The 18,888-nt window shown below is 61.0% G+C and overlaps 4 protein-coding genes across 4 annotated transcripts; 1 reads left to right on the top strand and 3 right to left on the bottom strand.

Annotated features, from left to right (window-relative positions):
- Positions 1 to 844: 844 nt before the first annotated feature.
- LINJ.12.0360 (hypothetical protein) lies at positions 845 to 2,077 on the top strand (the record flags this gene model as incomplete). The annotated part of the gene is made up of 1 exon (XM_003392232.1): positions 845 to 2,077. The coding sequence occupies one exon, from the start codon at positions 845 to 847 to the stop codon at positions 2,075 to 2,077; it is 1,233 nt and encodes a 410-aa protein (XP_003392280.1).
- A 2,432-nt stretch (positions 2,078 to 4,509) lies between these two features.
- On the bottom strand, positions 4,510 to 5,655 carry LINJ.12.0350 (putative 3'-nucleotidase/nuclease; the record flags this gene model as incomplete). Its single annotated transcript, XM_003392231.1, has 1 exon — positions 4,510 to 5,655. One exon carries the CDS (start codon positions 5,653 to 5,655, stop codon positions 4,510 to 4,512), a length of 1,146 nt encoding a protein of 381 aa, XP_003392279.1.
- Positions 5,656 to 7,056: 1,401 nt separating this feature from the next.
- On the bottom strand, positions 7,057 to 8,307 carry LINJ.12.0340 (conserved hypothetical protein; the record flags this gene model as incomplete). Its single annotated transcript, XM_003392230.1, has 1 exon — positions 7,057 to 8,307. The coding sequence occupies one exon, from the start codon at positions 8,305 to 8,307 to the stop codon at positions 7,057 to 7,059; it is 1,251 nt and encodes a 416-aa protein (XP_003392278.1).
- Positions 8,308 to 9,406: 1,099 nt separating this feature from the next.
- On the bottom strand, positions 9,407 to 13,846 carry PUF4 (putative pumillio protein 4; the record flags this gene model as incomplete). Its single annotated transcript, XM_003392229.1, has 1 exon — positions 9,407 to 13,846. The coding sequence occupies one exon, from the start codon at positions 13,844 to 13,846 to the stop codon at positions 9,407 to 9,409; it is 4,440 nt and encodes a 1,479-aa protein (XP_003392277.1).
- Positions 13,847 to 18,888: the final 5,042 nt, after the last annotated feature.

The raw sequence follows: 18,888 nt of genomic DNA, 5'->3' as shown, positions 1-18,888 counted from the left end.
TGCGGAGCAGGGCCATGGGGCTCACGCTGCGAAGCGAATGTCCGTGCTGCCGTCTGAGCGGCGGCACCCGCAGTTGTAAAAGGAAAACGAATTTGAATGTGAGCACGACAACGTGCACATTCGTCTTTTACACACATCGCGGCTGACGTGTCTTTTTTTTCATTGAAGCACCTTAGCTGCGCGTGGGCGTTTGACTCGCCCTGCTGGTATTTTGTCCCTGATTGTATTTGTCGGGCATTGCGGCGTTGTCTGGTGCCGTGGTGCATCTCTCTCTCTCCTCGCTGAGGCGCCGCCTTGCGCTCGCGCTCACTCCCTTTTCCGCATGCTCTTCAGGGCTGCGCGAGGCGGTCGTCTGTTCTGTGAGGACACCGCAGCCGTGGTGCGCGCACACCCCCAACTTTCTCTCCGCTCCTTGTGTGTTATGGCTCTCCTCTCTTCAACACGTGTCGCCTCTATCCTCAAAAAACGTGGTGCCCCCTCCCCCGCGCGCGGGTGTGCGAACGACCGAGGTGCGTTGAACGTGTGCGGACGCATGGAAGGACGCGCCGCACGCTCCGTAGCACTGGCATTAGAAAGGAACGCTGTGAGCCGTACAGCATTGCCGCAGAGAAGGACACACACACACACACACACACACACACATACACGCAGACGGTTACAGAGCAGGTGAAACTTGAGTTTGACGGTGCAGAGGGACGCCAACGTCGCTTCGCCTTACCGATCTCTACCTCCTTCGCACCTTGCAAGCCCCACTGGGGGGGGCAGCGGTGGTGCGGCAGCCTTCCTCCTACGACGCACTAGTCTGCATCGCAGCTGCTCGCGCCGGGTGTAAAGAACAGCCGCCATGTTCGCAGCGCTTTCATGGCTGCTAGACCTCGACCAAGGTCACGCGGCGTCCTCGTCGTCCACGTCCTCAAGGAGCAGTTACAGCGGCTCGTTGGAAGCCGACGCAGGCGTCGAGACCAACCCGGCTGCCACCCATACCACCTTTTCCGACGCCGGTGGGCAACTTCTGGCGGAGTTGCATATTTCCTCTGTCGCGGCGGCGACACTTTCCCGGAGCGCCAGCGAGGCTGCCGCTCCTCCCCGCGGTGCCGTCTACTCCTCACCGCGGCATCTGGAGGAGTCTTTCGCGGACCTCGAGGCGCGCAAGGCCGAGTTTTTTGCCCCGTCCCCGTGCCAGGATCCAGCGGAGGATGCGGGTCTCGGGATGAGCTCCCTTGCAGAGCGAGGCGGAACGCCCGCGTCGCCGTTGTCGCGCAAGATTGTTCCATTGGGGAGCCTGCGCGCCTACGCCAATGAGACTGTGAGCCTGTCGCCGATCGCGTCTCCAGCCCCTGCGCCGGTGCCTGCGACAGTCGCCACATCGCTTGCGCCGGCATACGAGGATGAGCGGCTGCTTTTGGTGAGTGAGGGTGTGATGCTCTCGGCTCGCTTGTCCTCCCCCAGCCGCGGCGGACCGCGCGCGGCAGCCGAGCGAGCCGAGATTGCCAACAACAACGGCTCTGCAACGGGCGCGATTGGCGCGGGGGTGGCGGTGCCCACACAGCGATCTCGCATCCTTGAGTGGGACGGGGAAGTGCACGTGCGACCGCAGGCGAGTCCGCCTCCCGGCCTTAGTGCCAACCGAGGCGAACGCGCTGCTCGCAGCGGCACCGAGGCGCAGGAGAGGCGCAAGCAGATTGCTGATGCCGAGCCTGGGGAAGCGCGGCTCGTACGCGGTGCAATGAAGGCGGCGTTCATGGTTTCTACGACCCCGCACACACCGACTCTCGGCACCGCTGCTCTCGCACCAGCTGCTGTGCCTCTGCACCCATCGAACCCTTTTCTCGGCACCACCGTCGGCGCCCGCGACGCGGCGGTGCGTGGCTACTCCATCGAGTGCATACACGACACTCCTGCGCAGGAGGACTCGGGTGTGGTGTACCTCGCCAACGGGTTGGTGACCGTGACGTCAATAGATGTCGATGATCTGCACCGGCAGGCGGAACAGTCTTCGCCACCGCTAACGCATCCGCTAGCAGCACAGTTGACGACGCCGTCTCGCACGAAACAGCCACAGTTTGACTTCTCTTGAGCGTGGCTGTTTGCCTACCCCTCTCCCTCTCTGTCCCCGCAAGAGATCCTTTTCATTTCTCCTTGCACTGACAACACGGAGCCACCAGGGCACTGCCAAAAGAGAAAGCACAAGAAACACCAGGCCGCACCTGCACTGTGCTGTGCACGACGCTGTGGGCAACACGTGGCCCCCCTCCCTAAACAGAGGCGACCCTCGCTCAAGGTGCGCTACCCAAGCTGTGTCGGGCAGCTTCGCAGCCGCCCGCCTGCCCGCGCCTTTCCCTGCGCAGCCATCCGCCTGCCCGCGCCTTTCCCTGCGCAGCCATCCGCCTGCCCGCGCCTTTCCCTGCGCAGCCATCCGCCTGCCCGCGCCTTTCCCTGCGCAGCCATCCGCCTGCCCGCGCCTTTCCCTGCGCAGCCATCCGCCCTCTTTCTCTCCTTGCTGGTTCTGCTGGCCGCCGCCGCTCGTGGCGCCCCCCCCCCCCCCCGGGGCGGGGCGGTGGCTGTGGTCGGGCCCGCGGCCCCGCGGTTTTGGGCCCGGCGCCCCCGCCCTCTCTTTGGGGGCTTGCCCCCGGTGCACGGGGGGGCGGCTGGGCCGGTGGGGCACAGGGAAGGGGCCGCGCCGCCGCGCGCGCCCCGGTGGCGGTTTTTCGCGGCGCGGGTGGGCGCCCGGGGAAGGGCCGCGCGGGACCGGGTTCGGCTCATGTTGGGAGGGAGAGGGGCGGACAGGCTGAGGGGAAAAAAACGCTTCACCACTGGGCGGGGTCCCCCTCCGAGAGGTGTCTTTTCAGGCGCTGTTCGTCGTGGGTGTTGGGGGCGCGCGAACGCCGGCAGCAAGATGCAGCCATCGGCGCGGTGAAACGGGAACGGCCCACCCAAAAAGATGGAGGACAGAGTCCATTGCGTTCGCGAGCACACATGCCCCTCGCTCAACACGGGGGAAGCGACGCAACGCTTGTGCGTGTGCGTGTACGCTGTGGCAAGTTTCGTCGGCGTGGTTTTGTGATTTTTCTGTGTTCACCCTGAGCCTGGGTGTCATGATGGCCGGCGGAAAGATTTGTCTTTGAGTCGTTATGCTTATCCAAAAAAGGAGAAGCGAAAAAGCGAAACACACATTGAAGGCCCCGAGAGAGTGAGAGGGAGGGTTAAGGAGGAGAGACGTAGGGATGGCGCGCCACCTTCCGCTACTCCTGTGCTGATTCCTTGAGGGCGCCGGAGTCGCGTCACCTCTCTCTCTCGCGTCTGCCTCGCCATGCCTCTGTCTCCCTCTCAAGAGAGAAAGCGTACGACGCACACAGGCTTACATGTATATGCATGGGCACGCTCTTCAAAGAATAGTTGACAGCACCATGGAAGAGGGGGGGGAGAGCGAGAGAGGAAAGGGGACCAGAGGGCGACAAGGAATGCGCGTGAAGCTTTCGAGGGCGCACGAAAAAGGGCCTGGGGATGGAGGTGTGGCTGGCAGGTGCAGAACACACACAAGACTACAGACACCCCCCTCCCCTGACCTCCACACGTTAAAGCGCGCGCACAGACGTGCACACACACTGACGTACTCGAGGGTCGCGAACAACAAAAAATAATAATCGGAGATGACCTTCGCGAAAGGCGGCGATTGCCGTCGAAGAGACCGAAAACAGCGCGGGTGTCTGCGCGCGTGTGTGTGAGAGAGTCAACGTCAGAGGAGCACACACACACACACACGCAGACACACAGACATATTACTTGTGATCGAAGAAGCACACGGGCCCGGGCACACACCGACGAGAGGGATGGGTGGGTGGGCTCATGCCACTAGCCATCACGATGCTGACCAAAGACTAAAAACGGAAACCGTAAAAATCCGGAAACGAACTAGACAATTATATATGTGTACATACTTATATGAATACTTTTCTCTGTGTGTATTATATATATATATATGCACAGACGTAAAGAGCAGATCCGTGTCCCAATGTGCACACGTGAAGTGGATAAAGAAGCGAAGAAAGCACGAAAGAAGACGACGGAGCCGCGCGCAGGGGGCGAGGAGTCTCTTTCCCTGAGGGATCGAAGGCGGGATGGTGGTGCAGGCGGTCGCGCCATCTCTTTCCATATGTCTCCCCCCTCCGGCCCTCTTGCTCGCTCGCTCGCTCGCTCTCTCTGTCTGTCCACCGGGCCTTCTCGCACCACCAACGCAGGCAAGTCCTGTGGGAGGGAGGCAGAGGATAACAGGCGAGGGGAGAACGAGAGATGAGGCGAGAAAAGCATCCAACGTGGAGAAGGCAAAGAAAGGGAGAGGCAATCAAAGAGCCGCAAGAGCGTCGGGGCGAGAGCAGCGGCTGTCAACTAAGAGGGCGGAGGCGGCGGGGCAGGTCAAGTCAACGGTGTAGGGGGGGGGGAAGAGAAAGTTAAAGAGCAAAGAACTGAAGGCACCGAAGGCGAGGAGCCGATGGGTGCACGTGCGCGGGCTCAGATTCCGTGGCTCGCGGAGGCAGCGGCGGCCCTCTCGTCCTTTGAGCTGCCGCGGCGCATGTAGAGAGCGGCGAGCACGACGGCGGTGGCAAGCAGGCAGCCGATGGCAAAGGAGGAGAGGAAGATGCCGGCGGCAGCGCCGCTCTCGACGCCGGAGAAGGCGTAGTAGTTGTAGGTGTCACCAGTGTGAGTGACCTCAACCTCGTCCTGCATGTGCTTCGTGCCGTTCATGATGGTGTCCAAGGACACGCCGGCGAGCGCGGTGTTGAGGATGGTGGCCAGGCGGTAGCCGGCCAGCGTGACGCGGCCGGCGGCGAGGATCTTGCCATTGGCCTTGTACGTCTCGGACAGCACGGTGCGGTCGGAGATACCGGGGTAGACGTTCTTGACGGCCAGCTCGTAGCTCTCGGCCGCCATAATGGTGGAGTTGGTCATCATCATCTGCTCCTCGGTGAAGGAGTACGACTTGACAAGGTTATCCACGAAGGCGGAGAGTTCGGCGTAGGCGTCTTTGTCGAGGGGGCGCACGGCGTTGTTCTGCGGACCCTCGCACATGGAGTCCCAGAAGGCGTGCAGCTTCATGGATGTGCCGGCGGACTCGTTGACGATGACGATCTGCTTGTTGCCGCCGAGGTCGCCGAGCGGGTACTCGGGCGAGAAGAGGTCGGCGCTGTGCAGCGGCATGTGGATATCGCCGACGAAGTGGATGAGGTTTGCGACAGAGGTGGTGATGATGTCGGAGGTGGCGGCGGGGCTTGTGATGGCGCTGATGAGCATCGGGATGACGGAAGCGACGTTGACGATCTCGACGGGGTTGATAGTGACCTTGACGTCCTGTGGGTTGTAGATGGTGTCGATGAAATGCCAGGTGGACATGGTGTAGAGGCCCATGGACTTGAGGTCGTCCGCCCAGGGGCCGAGCTCGACGATGTTAGTGCTCTTGGGGAAGGGGCCGATCTTGTTGAGCACGTCGGCGCAGGCCTGCACCTTTGCCTGCACATTTGGCTTGAGATTCCGGCGCGCGATCTCGGCGATGCACATGTGACCCTTGTCCCACCAGGCCTGTGTCGGCAGCGCCAGCAGCAGTAGCATCGCGATGACGGCCGCAAGAAGCGCGTGGGCCGAGAAGGCGAAGGCAGCCATGTCTGGTCCCGTTGAGGGGTGTGATGTGTGTGGCAGGCTGTGAGAGAGGTAGGTGGGAGGGCGTTAGTTGGGGCGAGCGCGCAGAGGGCGAGTGGGTGGTTATACGCACGAACTTGAGCGGCGGGCGGGGGTGGGCGTGTGGGAGGACGCGGTGCAACGGTTAAAGCGGTAGAGGGGTAGGGAAAGATGGAGAGGGGCAAGGCAGTTTCGAGGTAGAGGTACGTCTGTATGAGTCTGTGACCGGGCTGGGGTGGGGGGTGAGGGGAGGGGGGTCTGTCAGGGGAAGAGGGACGGGATGGGGAGCGGTGTAACAACTGTGCGTGTGCGCTGCGGCGAGGGGACCATGCTTCCTGCTTCTTTGGCCTACAACAGCGCGCCGTACGACGGGCCGCACTGCGCCTCGCTCGTCGGGTGCGACGTCTTCGCACGGGGCGAAGCGACGTGAAGAAGTGGCTTTTGGGAGCAGTGACGACCAATTGCCGATAGCACATGAAGAGAGAGAGAGCGAAAGAGTCGGCGCTTGACAACGGTGTGGCGGAGGCCGCGGGTGCGCTCATCAACCACGACCCCCAACAAGGAGAGAGGAACTCAAGCCAGCAAGCACACAAGGCCCGGTCAGAGAGCACTTACTTTCGTGCGTGCACAGTGCAGCTGCGTGCAGCTCACAGAGGAGGAGGGGGCGGTGAGGGGAGGTGGGCTGGAGGCAGGTTGTAGGGCAGTGGCAAATGAGAAGAAGTGTGCGCCATCACGTGGACCGATGGCGTATGCCTGATACGCGCAATGTGGGAGGGGTACCGGGGATCTGGTGTGTTGCACCTCACGCTGTTTCTCCACGTCTGCGTCTGTGCGCGTACACAGGTGTTTGCGCACGCACACATCTGCCTGCGTGCGCGGGCGGGTGGGTACGAAGAGTGCCAACAACACCACGCGCGCGCAACAGCGAGAGAGCGAGAGTGTGAGAAAGGGAGGGGAAGAAGGGCTGTGGGAGAGGGCGCTGCGCAGCACACCGCGGCAACGCTGAAACAGGTCAACTCGTAAACAGAGCACACACACACATATATATATATATAGGGAGATCATGTGCAGATACTATCCTTGCGCATGCGTATGTGCATGGGAAGGTGTTCTCGATTCTGTGTGGGTGTCTTTGGAGAAGATGGTGTGTGTGTGTGTGTGTGTGTGTGCTGGGGGGAAGGGAGGGGCAGGTGAGGTAATATAGGTGGCTTGTATTGTGGGCGTCGCCAGCGCGCATCACGAATGATGTGTCGCCAGGATGGTAAGAAGGAGAGCGCAGGCAGAGTGCGCTGACGAATACTCGGTTTGATTTTCTGCGTGTCTCTGCCACTGCACTGTTGCATCTCTCCCGACTTTCCTTTCCCTTCCTTTCTCTGACGCTGCACTTTAGGCCGTCAGCCGGGATGCCAAGTCCGTGATCACCGCGTTGTTCGCCTCGTAAATGTACGGCAGCGGCTCGTTGGACGGTATGCCAGCCTTGCGCAGGGCCTTGGCCCCCACATATGGCTTGCCCAGCGGCGTCTTTCTTACGCCAGCCGCCACAGTACTGCTTTCCTTCTCCACCTGCGCCCCTTCCACCTCGTCGCGCTTCGCCAGCTCGGCTGCAGAGGTTGCCTCTGCGCGTTGCACGCTGCGCTGGATCGGCAAGCTCCTGCATGCCGACACGATGGCGGCTCCGCAGGTCTCGACTGGGATAGACGACATGATGAGCTTGGCAAACTTTTCGGTGGTTCGGGTCTTGCCATGGCGCTCCAGCAGCCCCGGCTGAAGCAAGAGAAGATTCACCGGTGACAGCGCCGCGGCAGCGGTGGCGAGCTTGTTGTGCCGGTGCACCCGCTCCACCGTGGACTCATCAGCAATGCCCTTTGTCTTCATGTAAAGGAACCATGAGCTGCTGCTGGCGTTGCTGGAGCTGACCTGGCAGAAGACGCGAAGCGTGCCCGACGACTGGGCCGCGTTGTCGTTCATGGCAGCGAGCACGTCGACCTCCTTGCCCATGCCTTCCTGCACGTGCACTTGCTTCGAGACCCCCCCGTCACCGATATGGTGCACAAATGTCTTGTCTGGTGACAGGCCAGCCGGCGCCGAGTACGCCAGCACAGCCTCCGTGAAGGCCATCACGTAGTCATAGTCGCACCGAGTGAAGCTCTTGGCGCTCCCAGCGTCCTTGCGGGTGGTGCCGAGACACATGGCGGCGTACGTGTGACCACCGAAGATGCCTCTGTACCTTTCCATGGGATCTGTGATGGCAGTGGCCGCAGCGCCCGCGGCACGGTTATCAGCTCCGCTAGCGGCAGCGCAGGTGCTGCTGCGCTTCGCCACCCACAGCTGCGTGAACTCTTCCCAGTCCATGGTAATAGGCCTGATCTTGGCAGCCTCCGCGGGCGTGGCTGTGACGGTGCCAGCGGGAAACTTGCTACCCTTTTCCCTCTTGCTGTTGGCGCCCTCGCCGCGGCTGTCGGTGTTGCCTGCTTCACCTGCGACGATAATACCAAAGAGATGCTCGTAGTTCGACACAGCGGTGTTTCTGAACCGCGTCAGCGCCACAACGCGGTCGATTGACGGCTGCTGAATGGCATACTGCACGACGGTGCGGCCGATGGCGCCAGTGGCGCCAGCGACGATCATGGAAACCATGTCTGTCGCCCCTTGACACAGCGTATAGAAGTATGAGGAGGGGGCCGAGGACGAGAGGGGGGGGGAGTGGGGAGGGTGCCACCCACAGAGAGATAGGGGACACTGCACCGCGGAGTAGGCTTCCAATTGGGCAACACAGAGACCCACACGCTGAGAGAGCGAGGAGGAGGGCGGCGGTGGCGAGCGGGATAGACGGGAAGTGAACACTATCAGGAAAGAATTAGAATTGGGCGCTTTTCGTTGGGCAACGGGTGGCGATGCGGGCGAGAGAAGGGGAGACGGGGGAACATACAGCCTGGGCGTGCGTGCATGTGTCGGGCCCAAACACACGCGCAGCAACGTTGGCCAACAAAAAACATATGGATGAAGCGCGAGAGAAGGAAAGGGGTGGGGCCGAGGAGAAGAGTATTTTGGGGCTGCGGAGGACAGACGTGCACCATCGCCTTCCTTCTCTCCCCCTTGTCTTCGCTTGTATGCCATACGTCTATATGCGATGCCTTGGCGCGCACAGTCAAGACAGAGTCGCTACACCAACGAACGGCGGGGACGGAGTAGCCCCCACCGCCTCCGCAACCGTGCGTGGGTGTGCCATCCTTCCCGGTCTTCTACGTTGGCACTCCGCCACACCGCTCCCGCATTCTTTTTTCGCTCTTTTTTGGTTATGGTAACGTTGGATGCGTGATAGGCCTCGCGGCACGGCAACAGAGAAACAGAAAGATGTCGGAGCTCACCCCCCGCCCTCCCCCGCGACACGCACGCACATACAGACAGAGATTCACACACAGGGGGAGGCGGAGAGGCGTATATCGGACCTTGTCCCGCTCGCTGCAGGTTTCATACGTGGAGAAGAGCTCTAACCAAGAAGGGGAAGATGACAATAGAAAAAGATGAAGAGTTGGGCGGGTGGGGTGGGGGTGGGTCTGTGATGCGTGCGTCATGCGCGAGAGCCTCGTCGCACCTTCAGACGCGCCTGTGCAGAAAATAGCCGGTCGAGCTGTGCACAGCGTTTGAGCGGTCCTTCGCGGTTGAGCACAGCAGCCGGGTACGGTGGCCACACGTACACACGCAAAATGTTAAAAAAAAAGGAGAACCAACTTTATCAACTGCGGCGCTGCTTCTGCTGCTGTTGGTGCTGCTCCACCCTCAGCAAGGCGAGCTCCGTCTTCGTCTCCAGCTTCCGGCCGTAGTTGCGTGAGCTGAGCAGCGGGAGAAGCTGCTGAAGCACGGGTAGCATGCCGCCTCCCTCTGCGCGCGTGCTCACCAGCTCGTCCACCGGCGCCACCGTCAGCAGCGTCTGGATCACATAGTTGCCATAGGGGTCCATGACAACGATGATCAACGGCAGCCGAGCGATGGCGGCGTTTGTGGCCGCCGCTGTCGAGGCAGAGGCGTACACCGCTGGTGCAGAGGGGTGGGCGAGGGGCATCATCAGCGCCTGGCAGATGAGGCGAATGCGCCGCTCGCTGCAGTGGCGCAGAATGTGCTCAACCACATTTGATGCAAACTTGTTCGTGCACATCTGCACCAAGTCCCGCTGCATGCCGGCCGCCACGGCGTCGATGGTGGCGGTGCTCCCGCGCGCGTAGCAGACGTCCACGAGGCGCGTCACGACGTAGTTGCCAAACGGGTGAGTGGAGAGCTCCTGCACGTGGGGAAGGAGAAGCGCTGCCATGCGTTCAAAGTAGTCCATCTGCTCCACCGCGCCAGAGGATGACGGCAACGACGGCGATAATCCAGCGCACGCGTGGAGGAAGTCCAGGCACTTCTGGACAATGCAGCAACCCTGCTTGTGCTGGCAGACGTACAGCAGATGCTGCTGAATCGCCTGAAAAAGTGTCGCCACCCTTTCCTCGAGCAGGCGGCGTGATGGTGCGGTGCTGCTTTCGCCCGGCGCCGCCATGGACGCGGATGACGGCTCTGTCACACTGCTCGCGCCAGATGCCAAGGCGTTATACTGGCGCCGGATGCACTCCATCACCTTCATCAGTACGTGGCCCCCGTTCGCGTTCGTCAGCAGGCGCAGCAGATCACGCTCCAGAGCGACGAAAACGAGGCGCTCCTCTTCCATGTTGCGAACCGTCTCGACGAGCCGCTGCACCGCGAAGGTGCCATGGGGAGAGCAGGCGACCTCGCACAGGTGATGTTGCAGCGACGGCAGCCGCAGCAGCCGTTGGCGCTCCGCATCAGGTGCCATGTCGAAAACTTTTTGGAGGAGGAAGTTGCCGTACCCGTCGGCCATGACGGCGTCCAGCTTGGGTTCGATTGCCCGCAGAACGACGCGAACAGGGATGGAGTTCTCAAAGGCTTCGGCGCGACGACGACGGCGGCGCTCGTTAACGCTACCCTTCTTCTCTCCAGCACCCGCCCCGGCTGTCATCGACGGAGAGACTGCGGCGCTCCCGTCCCGCTCAGCCCCTGCCCGGCTCGCAGCGGCGGCGGCATCGTCTGCCGCGAGCTCGTCGTGCCCTCCGTCAATCGCTTCGCCCTCGCTGCACTCGGCGTCGATCACCGCCTGCAGAAGCCGGCAGCCGTGTTGATCGTGCGACATGGCGAGTATAATCGGCGCCGACGCAACGTCGGGCACGGCGGCGACGCTGGCGACGCCGCTTTCCTCAGCCTTGAAAGACATCTGCCCGCCACCCGTCACAGCGGACGACGCGGACGGAGAGTTGGGCAGCACGATCGCCGCGGCTGCCTGTAGGCGCTGGATGAGTGCTTGGACGGCGGCGGCTGACACCATGGACGCCCCGGGCCCGGCGGTTGCGCCTGCGGAGTTCGAGGGGCTGTTCAGGTGGTGACCGGCGTGATTGCTGTGGTTGTGGTGGTATGACGGTGAGCTCGGGCTCGCACCACCGCCAGCGCCGTGTGCAGATGCCCCCAGCGAGCCGCGGGCCCCACGAGCACCGCCGCAGACCGCGGCAGCGACGCCAGTCGAGCAGGACGTCTGCGAGAGCTGCACACGTGGCCGCGCCTCGCGCGACGTTCCTTTGTCAGCGACCGATGCACCGCTGACCCCGAGAGGGCTCCCATCGACGTGCTTCTTGCCGCCACTGTTCGTGCTGTTGTTGGCGGCTGTCGCAGTCGTCGCGTGACTGCTGGGAGTGGTGATGGTGTATCGCCGCAGCGCCGGCGAGCTGCCGTTGGACGGACGAGGGTGCGGCGACGGACGCAGACTGCAGGAAGGAGGTGAGTTGGTGTTGTGTGCGTTACCGGCGACTGGGCCGACACCGGTGGTCGATGGAGGTGCGTCGACGGGGCTCCAACGGCGCATCGAAGGCGTCTGCAAATGGTTCTGCTGGGATTTGTACGGGCCTGCTGCTGCTGCTGCTGTCGCCAGTGACGGCGTCGACGCAGGTGGTGGCGGTGGCGGTGGTGGCAGGGCCATCACCGTCGTTGCATTCGTGCGAGGTGATGCTGTCTGCGAATACTGCCCCTGCCGATGGTTGCTGTGGCTTTGCTGCCAGCCGTGGTGCGGCGAGACGCCTGTGCCGGCCGTAGCTGGCGATGCAGAGTTGGGCTGAGATGGTGACGACGGTGGGAAGAGCTGCGCCGCGCTGGCTGGGCGAGGCACCCGCATCGGGGCCGTGGTAAACGTTGGCGGGGACGCATAGGTGCGAGAAGGATTGTCCGCGTGCGCGTGCGCTCCGCCCATTTCGTCCGAGCTACCCAGATCGCCAACACCGCTGTGAAGGTGTGCAGCAATCGAGGAGAGCGTGACTGGCTTCGAAACCGTGTCAGGGGTGCGGAGCAGCGCCGCGGCTGCGGCGACGGAGGCTGCGTTCGAGCTTGCCGCTGCTGCTGCTGCTGCGGCGGCGGCCCTCTCATACGGACTTAGGCGCTCCCACAAAGCTGCCGCCTCGGACGGGGTGAGGCTGGAGCGCGGCCAGCAGCTGCGGCCCTGCTCCGTCGATGCGCCAGCGGCTGCAGCGGAGGAGGAAGCTCGCGGTATGCTCGTGATGTGGGTTGTGTAGAGCGGCGTCGGCCCCATGCTGGCCAGGCGTGAGGATGATGATGGCGGGCGTCGGTCCGGCGGCGTATTCGCGTGCGCCGCTCTGCCCGTGAAGGCAGTGTTGGCAGGCCCAAGCCCACTCGCCGGCACTTGTGACGGGCTGTGCCGCAGTTGGCTGAGCAGCTGGTGATACGGTGTAGTCGACGTTGGTGGAAGCGGCGAGACCGTCGATATCGGCGTTCCCTGCACCACCGCGCTGTTCATGGACAGTCGTCCACCGCGCTGGAGCTCCGCGAGCTCCGCCTCAACACTCGCTCGCCACGCACTGTCGAGGCCACCGTTGTCCATGACATCGACACTGCTGCTTACACGAAAGAACTGCGCGACAGCAGCCTCAGCCGCGGAGGACGGAGAAGATGGGGTGGTGTGGTGCTGGTGAAGGTGTTGATGCGACTGCTGCTGCTGCTGCAGGTGAAACAGGCGCAGCGATCGGTTAGAGCCATCTAGCGCTGACTGCGGCGTGCCGATACTGCGCGCGGGCGTCCAGACATCCGATAGCCGGTCACCGCCACCCCCGCCACCACTGGTGCGGCCAAACTCCTCCTCGCAATCCCCGTCGAAACCATCATTCTGTATCACAGCTGCAAAGTCCGAGATGCCCTCTAGCACTACTTCCGCCACCGTCTTGCCATCACGCTTGGTGTAGGCGGATGGTGCCGATGAGGTGACAGCTGGTGAGGGGGTGTCTCGAAGTATCGCACTATCGGCCGCAGCACCGCGGTAGCCGCTGCCTTCGCGCTCGACCGCAACCGGCAAGATCGGCGCTGCATCGTCGATCGAGCGCGGTGTCGTCGTTCTGGTTGCCGTGCTCACGGATGCGGTGTAAACGTTGTACGCGTGGGGGGAGGGCATGGACTGGCGCGCGTGCGTCACTAGTGACAATGGTCTCTGCTGCTGCAGCTGCTCGAGACGCCGCCGCTGCTGCTGCTGCTGCTGCTGCTGCTGCACAGTCACTACCTGAGCCGCTGCTGATGGGGAGGCGAAGAGGAGCTGCTTCGGCTGCCGGAATACGTTGTAGCCGTCGCCTCGGCTGGCCATGTCCACCTCGATGCACCTTGCACGCTCGTCCGACGGCTGCAGCAGCACCTTCACGTCTGTGGCCGGGGTGCGAGTCACGGGCGGCTGGTCAAACGGGTTCGCGCGGTGGTGCTCGTAGTCGGCGAGAAAGCTGTTGCTCGCCGCTGCGGTGTTGATGCCAAAGGTGCTGTCCGTATTGTCATGCACAGTCCAGCTGCTCGTGACGGCCGCGGTGGAGGAGGCGGTATATCGTCCTGCAGCAGAGCCGCCGCCGCCGCTGGCGATGCTCGCCGAGCTGCCGTTGCTTATCTGCTTGTCAAGTACCTTCGCTGTCGCGCCGGCAGCAGAAGTATACACCGGCATCGTGTGCTCACCGTCGACGCTTGGGCGATGCCGCTGCTCCAGTTTTTCTTGCTGATGCTGCTCTTGCTCGTTACGCTCTTCCTCGTCCGCCACGAGGCGCACCTGCGACAGCAGATGCAGCAGCTCTTCGCTCTCGGATTGGGCGAACATCGCGCTGAAGATGATGCGAGACACAAACACAGATGCACAGGTGAAGGTGAAGGTGAAGGTGAAGGGAGCTGCACAAACTTGTGGACAGGGATGAGATGAGGGGTGGCGGTGGCAAACAACAACACGAAAGGGAAATCGAGCCTCCCGCGCCGACGCGCACACACGCACACGCAAGCGACGACGACGACGACGACGGCGGCGGCGGCGGCGAGAGTACGGGGGAAGAGACGAAAAGGGAGAGGAAGGCGACTTACGAAGCAACCGAAGAGCGAGCAAGGAGAGAGGTGCGGAAAACTTGAGCCGAGCGACACCAACAAAGAAGCAAGCGACAACAACAGCAACACAACACAGATGCCTTCACGCGGCAGCTGGATGGACGGATGGATGGATGGGTGGGTGGAGGGAGGGAGGAGAGAGACGATACAGAGCCCTCTAGCCAATCCCGTGTATCGCTTCGTCTGCGTGCCTAGAGAAACCGATATATCATAAACGCTAAGGGGGTGAAGGTGTTAGGAGTGCGAAAGTCGAAGCGCGCGACCACAACAGAGAAACGACCAAGACGTATGTGTGCTCCTCTTCCTTCTCCTCCTCCTCTGTGCGCTGTGCTTTTCGAACCTGAGTAGGGAGAAGGACGGCGGAGATGAGGTGCAGGCACACACACACACACACACACACACACACAGTTGCTTAGTTCCAGACGCACGCAGGCACGGGAGAGAAGCGTATTAAGGAACACACTTGATATGGTGCACGTGAGGGAGACGAGAGCGAGCAACCACCACCCCGAAGAAAAGAAGAAAGATGTCTGAAGAGGGGGAGGGGGAGGACGGATGAAGGGGAGGCACAGAGAATGCAACACTCACCACGGCAGCGATCAAAGGAAGAGAGAAGCGAGAGCGAGGTGTGTGTGTATGTGTGTGTGTCTCGTGACGGAGGGGGTGGGGAGGGGTGGGCACTGAGGACGAGAAATGATGAGGAAAAAAGAAGGGATAGAAAAGGGGTGATAGTGATGCTGGGATACTCGTGCGTGAGGAGAGGAGATGGGTGACGCGCTGCCGCAGCACAGGTGTGATGCACGCCTAACACACAGACAGCAACGATGCCAGGGAAAACGGCCGGGGGAAAGAGGGGGGAGGGGAGGGGTGATGACGAAGACAAAGACGAAGAGAGGTGCTGACTCCACAGATCCGCACAAGAACAATACGCGGAGACACAGACAGACAAAGACAGAGACAGAGAGGGACGGTGAGCAAACCCTTTTCGTGCGGCTTCTGCCTGACTCGTCCGCTGGATCTTCGAGCTACACGCGCCCACTACGTGTCACTTGGACCTTTTTTTGTGTTCCCCCGCCTATCTTCACTGATCCAATCAACCAAGACGGCGACAGGCACCACCGAGTCGTCTGATCTGCTCCCTGTATGTGCGTGTGTGGATCCGCCCTTTCCGTCCTCTGTTGGTTCGCCGACGACGCGCGTATCTGTGATTCCGTGTGCTTCTCTACTTGTCTGTTGTTCTGTAATTACAGAGAAGACACGCACCTCCGATGGGCGTCGCCTTCTTCCTTCGCGATGACCCCCCCCACTCTCTACACAAAACTTTTTCGTGTGCAGGGAGAGCGGAGAGGGCGACGTGCGTGGTGAGGCAGATGTGCCGTGGAGGCGAGGGTGAGCGCTTGGACGGCACCGAATCTCTCACTCTATCGAAGCACCGGTGTATCGACGGGAACGAACGATGGACGCCTACGAAGTTTTTCGTTCCGCCTTCGTCTTCTCCTTTCCGAGCACCACGACTGCCACCGGCACGCACACACACACACACACACAGACGGGTAGACAGACACGTCTACACGTCTCTGTGCGATCTCTGAATTATTCTAAGAGTAAGTAAATAATCGACCAGCAGCGAGCGAGCTCTGCCTCACGCACGCACGCACGCGCTGCACGGGAATGGAGAGAGAGAGCGAGGGTAGCAGCGACACGTCAGCCGCAAGCGACAACGAACGAGTGCCGCCTCCGCGTCCTTTCCGCTTCGTTCTGCTTTCGGGACGGGAAGAAGCCGCGGCAGGCGCCTGTGCAGCTTGAGAAGGACACGAAACAGGGACACGAAAGAGACACTGATCACGAAGCCGTCGGCGCGGAGAGATTGCAGAATGTAGAAGGGGAGGAGGCGGGACAGCGGAGACGAGCACAAGAAACGGAGTCGGTATGGAGGACCAGGAGAGAGGTAGGGGAGACGACAGTCCGAAACACGACAGAAACAAAACAAAACAACAGAGCGCAACACACACACACACACGCACACAAACACACGCAAGATGTCTACGTTACGTAGGGAAGAGGACGCCGCGTCACCGATGCGTTATTTCGTGATTCTGTGCAGCGGTTAGAGATGGCGAGACGGAAGGTCGTAGGAGGAGGGGGTACGTGAAGAGAGAGAGAGAGAGGGCGTGGCAAGTGGAACGAAGAGACGGCGGCCTTGAACCGTCCTGCACCTCGATCACACCGTACCCTTCGTGCTTGTCGGCCGTCGTCAGGTCTTTGATCTCCTCCTCCAATTCTCTTTCGATGATTATGCAAGCACCCCAAACCACCAAAAAGAGGAAGGCGGCGGCGGTGGCGAGTCCGATACTTGAAGCGTACGTGAAAGGCACGCGCGTGCCTTGTCCAGCGAGCGCGCGCGCTCTCTTAAGAATGTGTCTGATGATGGAGCTTGCGTGCGTCTCCGCGTTTCGTTATGCAGTCTGCTTTGGGGATGAAAAACTGAAGTGGGAGGGGGGGATGGGGGGGAGGGAGGGAGGAGAGACACGCCCAACGCAACACAACGACAGTAACAAGGCCAGCAACGACACCAGCGATGCAATCAACACACAAACTGACGCCCTGCACACAACCTAACACAGAAAGGGACTACTCGTGGGATAGTCGGCGAGAGAGGGGGGAGGGGAGAAAGACAGGGAATGGTGGGGACTCAAAGTACCCCCGACAGACGCGTACACGGACTACGCGCACCCCACAAACACGCGAGGTCGGATGTGGCAAGACGAGCACGGGAAGAGGGAATGACGTGAAAAGAGGGACTTGACCACACGAAGGTAAGCCGCAGCAGCAGAGAACTGAAAACAACAACAACAGACACGCACACGCACACCAACACAGGGAGGGAGGGGGAGAGGGGGGGGAGGGAGATGTGAGGGTACAAAAATGGAGGAGGTGGGGGAGTGCTTGCTTGCGCGTGTGAGCGGTTCACGAGGGTACAAAGGAAGGGAAGGGGGATGATGGTGATGGTGGGGAAGCGAAAGAAACAAGGCAAACCAACAACGCAGGGAGACACACACACACACACGCACGCGCACACACAAACACAAACAAAAGGGGCCAAATCACCTACGCACTGTCACACCGTTCGCGTACTCTCCAGTGCACCCCGCCGCGAAGGCCAACGTACGCGGAATGGGAAAGTGGGAGAGAGGGAACGAGAAGGAGAGAGGAGGAGGAGGAGGAGGAGGGGGGTGGCGACGGTGTGGGGCGGATGGCGGGTCCGAAACACGAAAAAGAAAGAAGAGAAGTGCAGATGACGATGGAGAAGTGATGGAGGGAGAAGAAGTGAGGAGGCGGGCGAGCGTCTGTAAGAAACAACAACAAGCAGCAGCAGCAGCGGCAACAACAACGGTCAACGGACGAGAACGAAGGAAATAACGGGAGCGGGAGAGACGCCGCAAGAAAAAAAGAAGACAACGCGAAGAACACACGACACACCCCACAAAGAAACTCAACTAGTGGAGCCTCTAATGGCCACACACCGACACACCGAGACAAGCACGCACGCGGCGAGAGAGCGAGAACGAGCGAGAGAAGCGAAAGCCTCCAGCAGAGAGAGAGAGTAAGAACGACAGACAACAAAGAGAAATACAAGCGCAAAGAATGAGCGTCGGGCCGTGTCGTGCCACAGCCCCTCAAGCACAAACACAAGAACACCGACACGCGAGTGTCTGTGCGCTTCAGGCGTAGGTGAGAGGCGCTGGGAAGTACGAGACGGGACGATGAACCGAAACAGACAGACAACCGAGCCAACGTGCAAGTCTACTATTATCTTTCTCGGGACTTTGCTGTGTGTGTATACGCCACGGGCGATGAGGGAGCCCTCACAAGTTGCGTCCTTGTCTCGCACGCTCGCTCTTCGTGTGACGACCAAAGGAGGGGGGAGAGAGGAGGAGGCCTTCTTTACTACCGCCTTCTCTTGGCGGGTGATACAGCTTAGAGGCGATGGGGTGGGTGGTGGTGGTGGTGGCAGTGGAGACGGGCAGCGCAGACAGGGATAATGAGGTTGTTTGTGTCGAATAACACAATGAACAATGTCTGCTATCGCGTCTGCACAGACTGCCGGGACACGCATGCACACACAAGTACGCAGGAGGAAGAGGAGCGTCACCTGAACAGAGACACGACAACGATCAGGCAGGGTGGAAGCAAACACAAGAGCACCTTAACCGTTTCACTGTGTGCCTTTTCCCTCGCTTCCGCTCCCGATGGCGATGCTCTGCGCCGAAGCCCTCGTTGTGTGGCGTGGTGCACAGACGCAACGACCACTTGCCGTTGGGATGCTCGCGTGTTTATGCGTGATGCAGTTGTGTATGCCTCGAGGAAAGTAAAAGAGAGAGAGAGAGTTAGGAACACAAAACAACAACAAAAACAAAACGGCTGCGATGTGTCGATGCCAACCACGTCGCCTCTCAGCCTTCGATCGGTGTTTTGTGTGGTGATGTGTGATCTCTCTCTGTCTGTCCTTCTCACAGCCACGCCGTTCTGCGCCTCTCGCACTTTTCTGTTGTCTTTCCCTTCGTTGACCTGCTCGTCTATCACTTAAAAGTATATATATATATATCGATGTGCGTGTGTGAGTGTAGATGATGTCCTTGCTTGCCTGAACGTGGCTGCACTCCTGCACTTCCTTGTCGTGAGTCGAGCCTCGAATCGTGGAGCGAGCAAAAACGGAAATGGAGGATGAAGAGAGGAAGCGAGGGAGAGATGGGGTGCAAGGCAGAC

Source organism: Leishmania infantum, chromosome 12 (assembly GCF_000002875.2).
Source record: "Leishmania infantum JPCM5 genome chromosome 12".
Classification (NCBI taxonomy): Eukaryota; Euglenozoa; class Kinetoplastea; order Trypanosomatida; family Trypanosomatidae; genus Leishmania; species Leishmania infantum.
The sequence above is the reverse complement of the archived record's forward strand: the minus strand, read 5'-3'. Positions and strand labels throughout refer to the sequence as shown.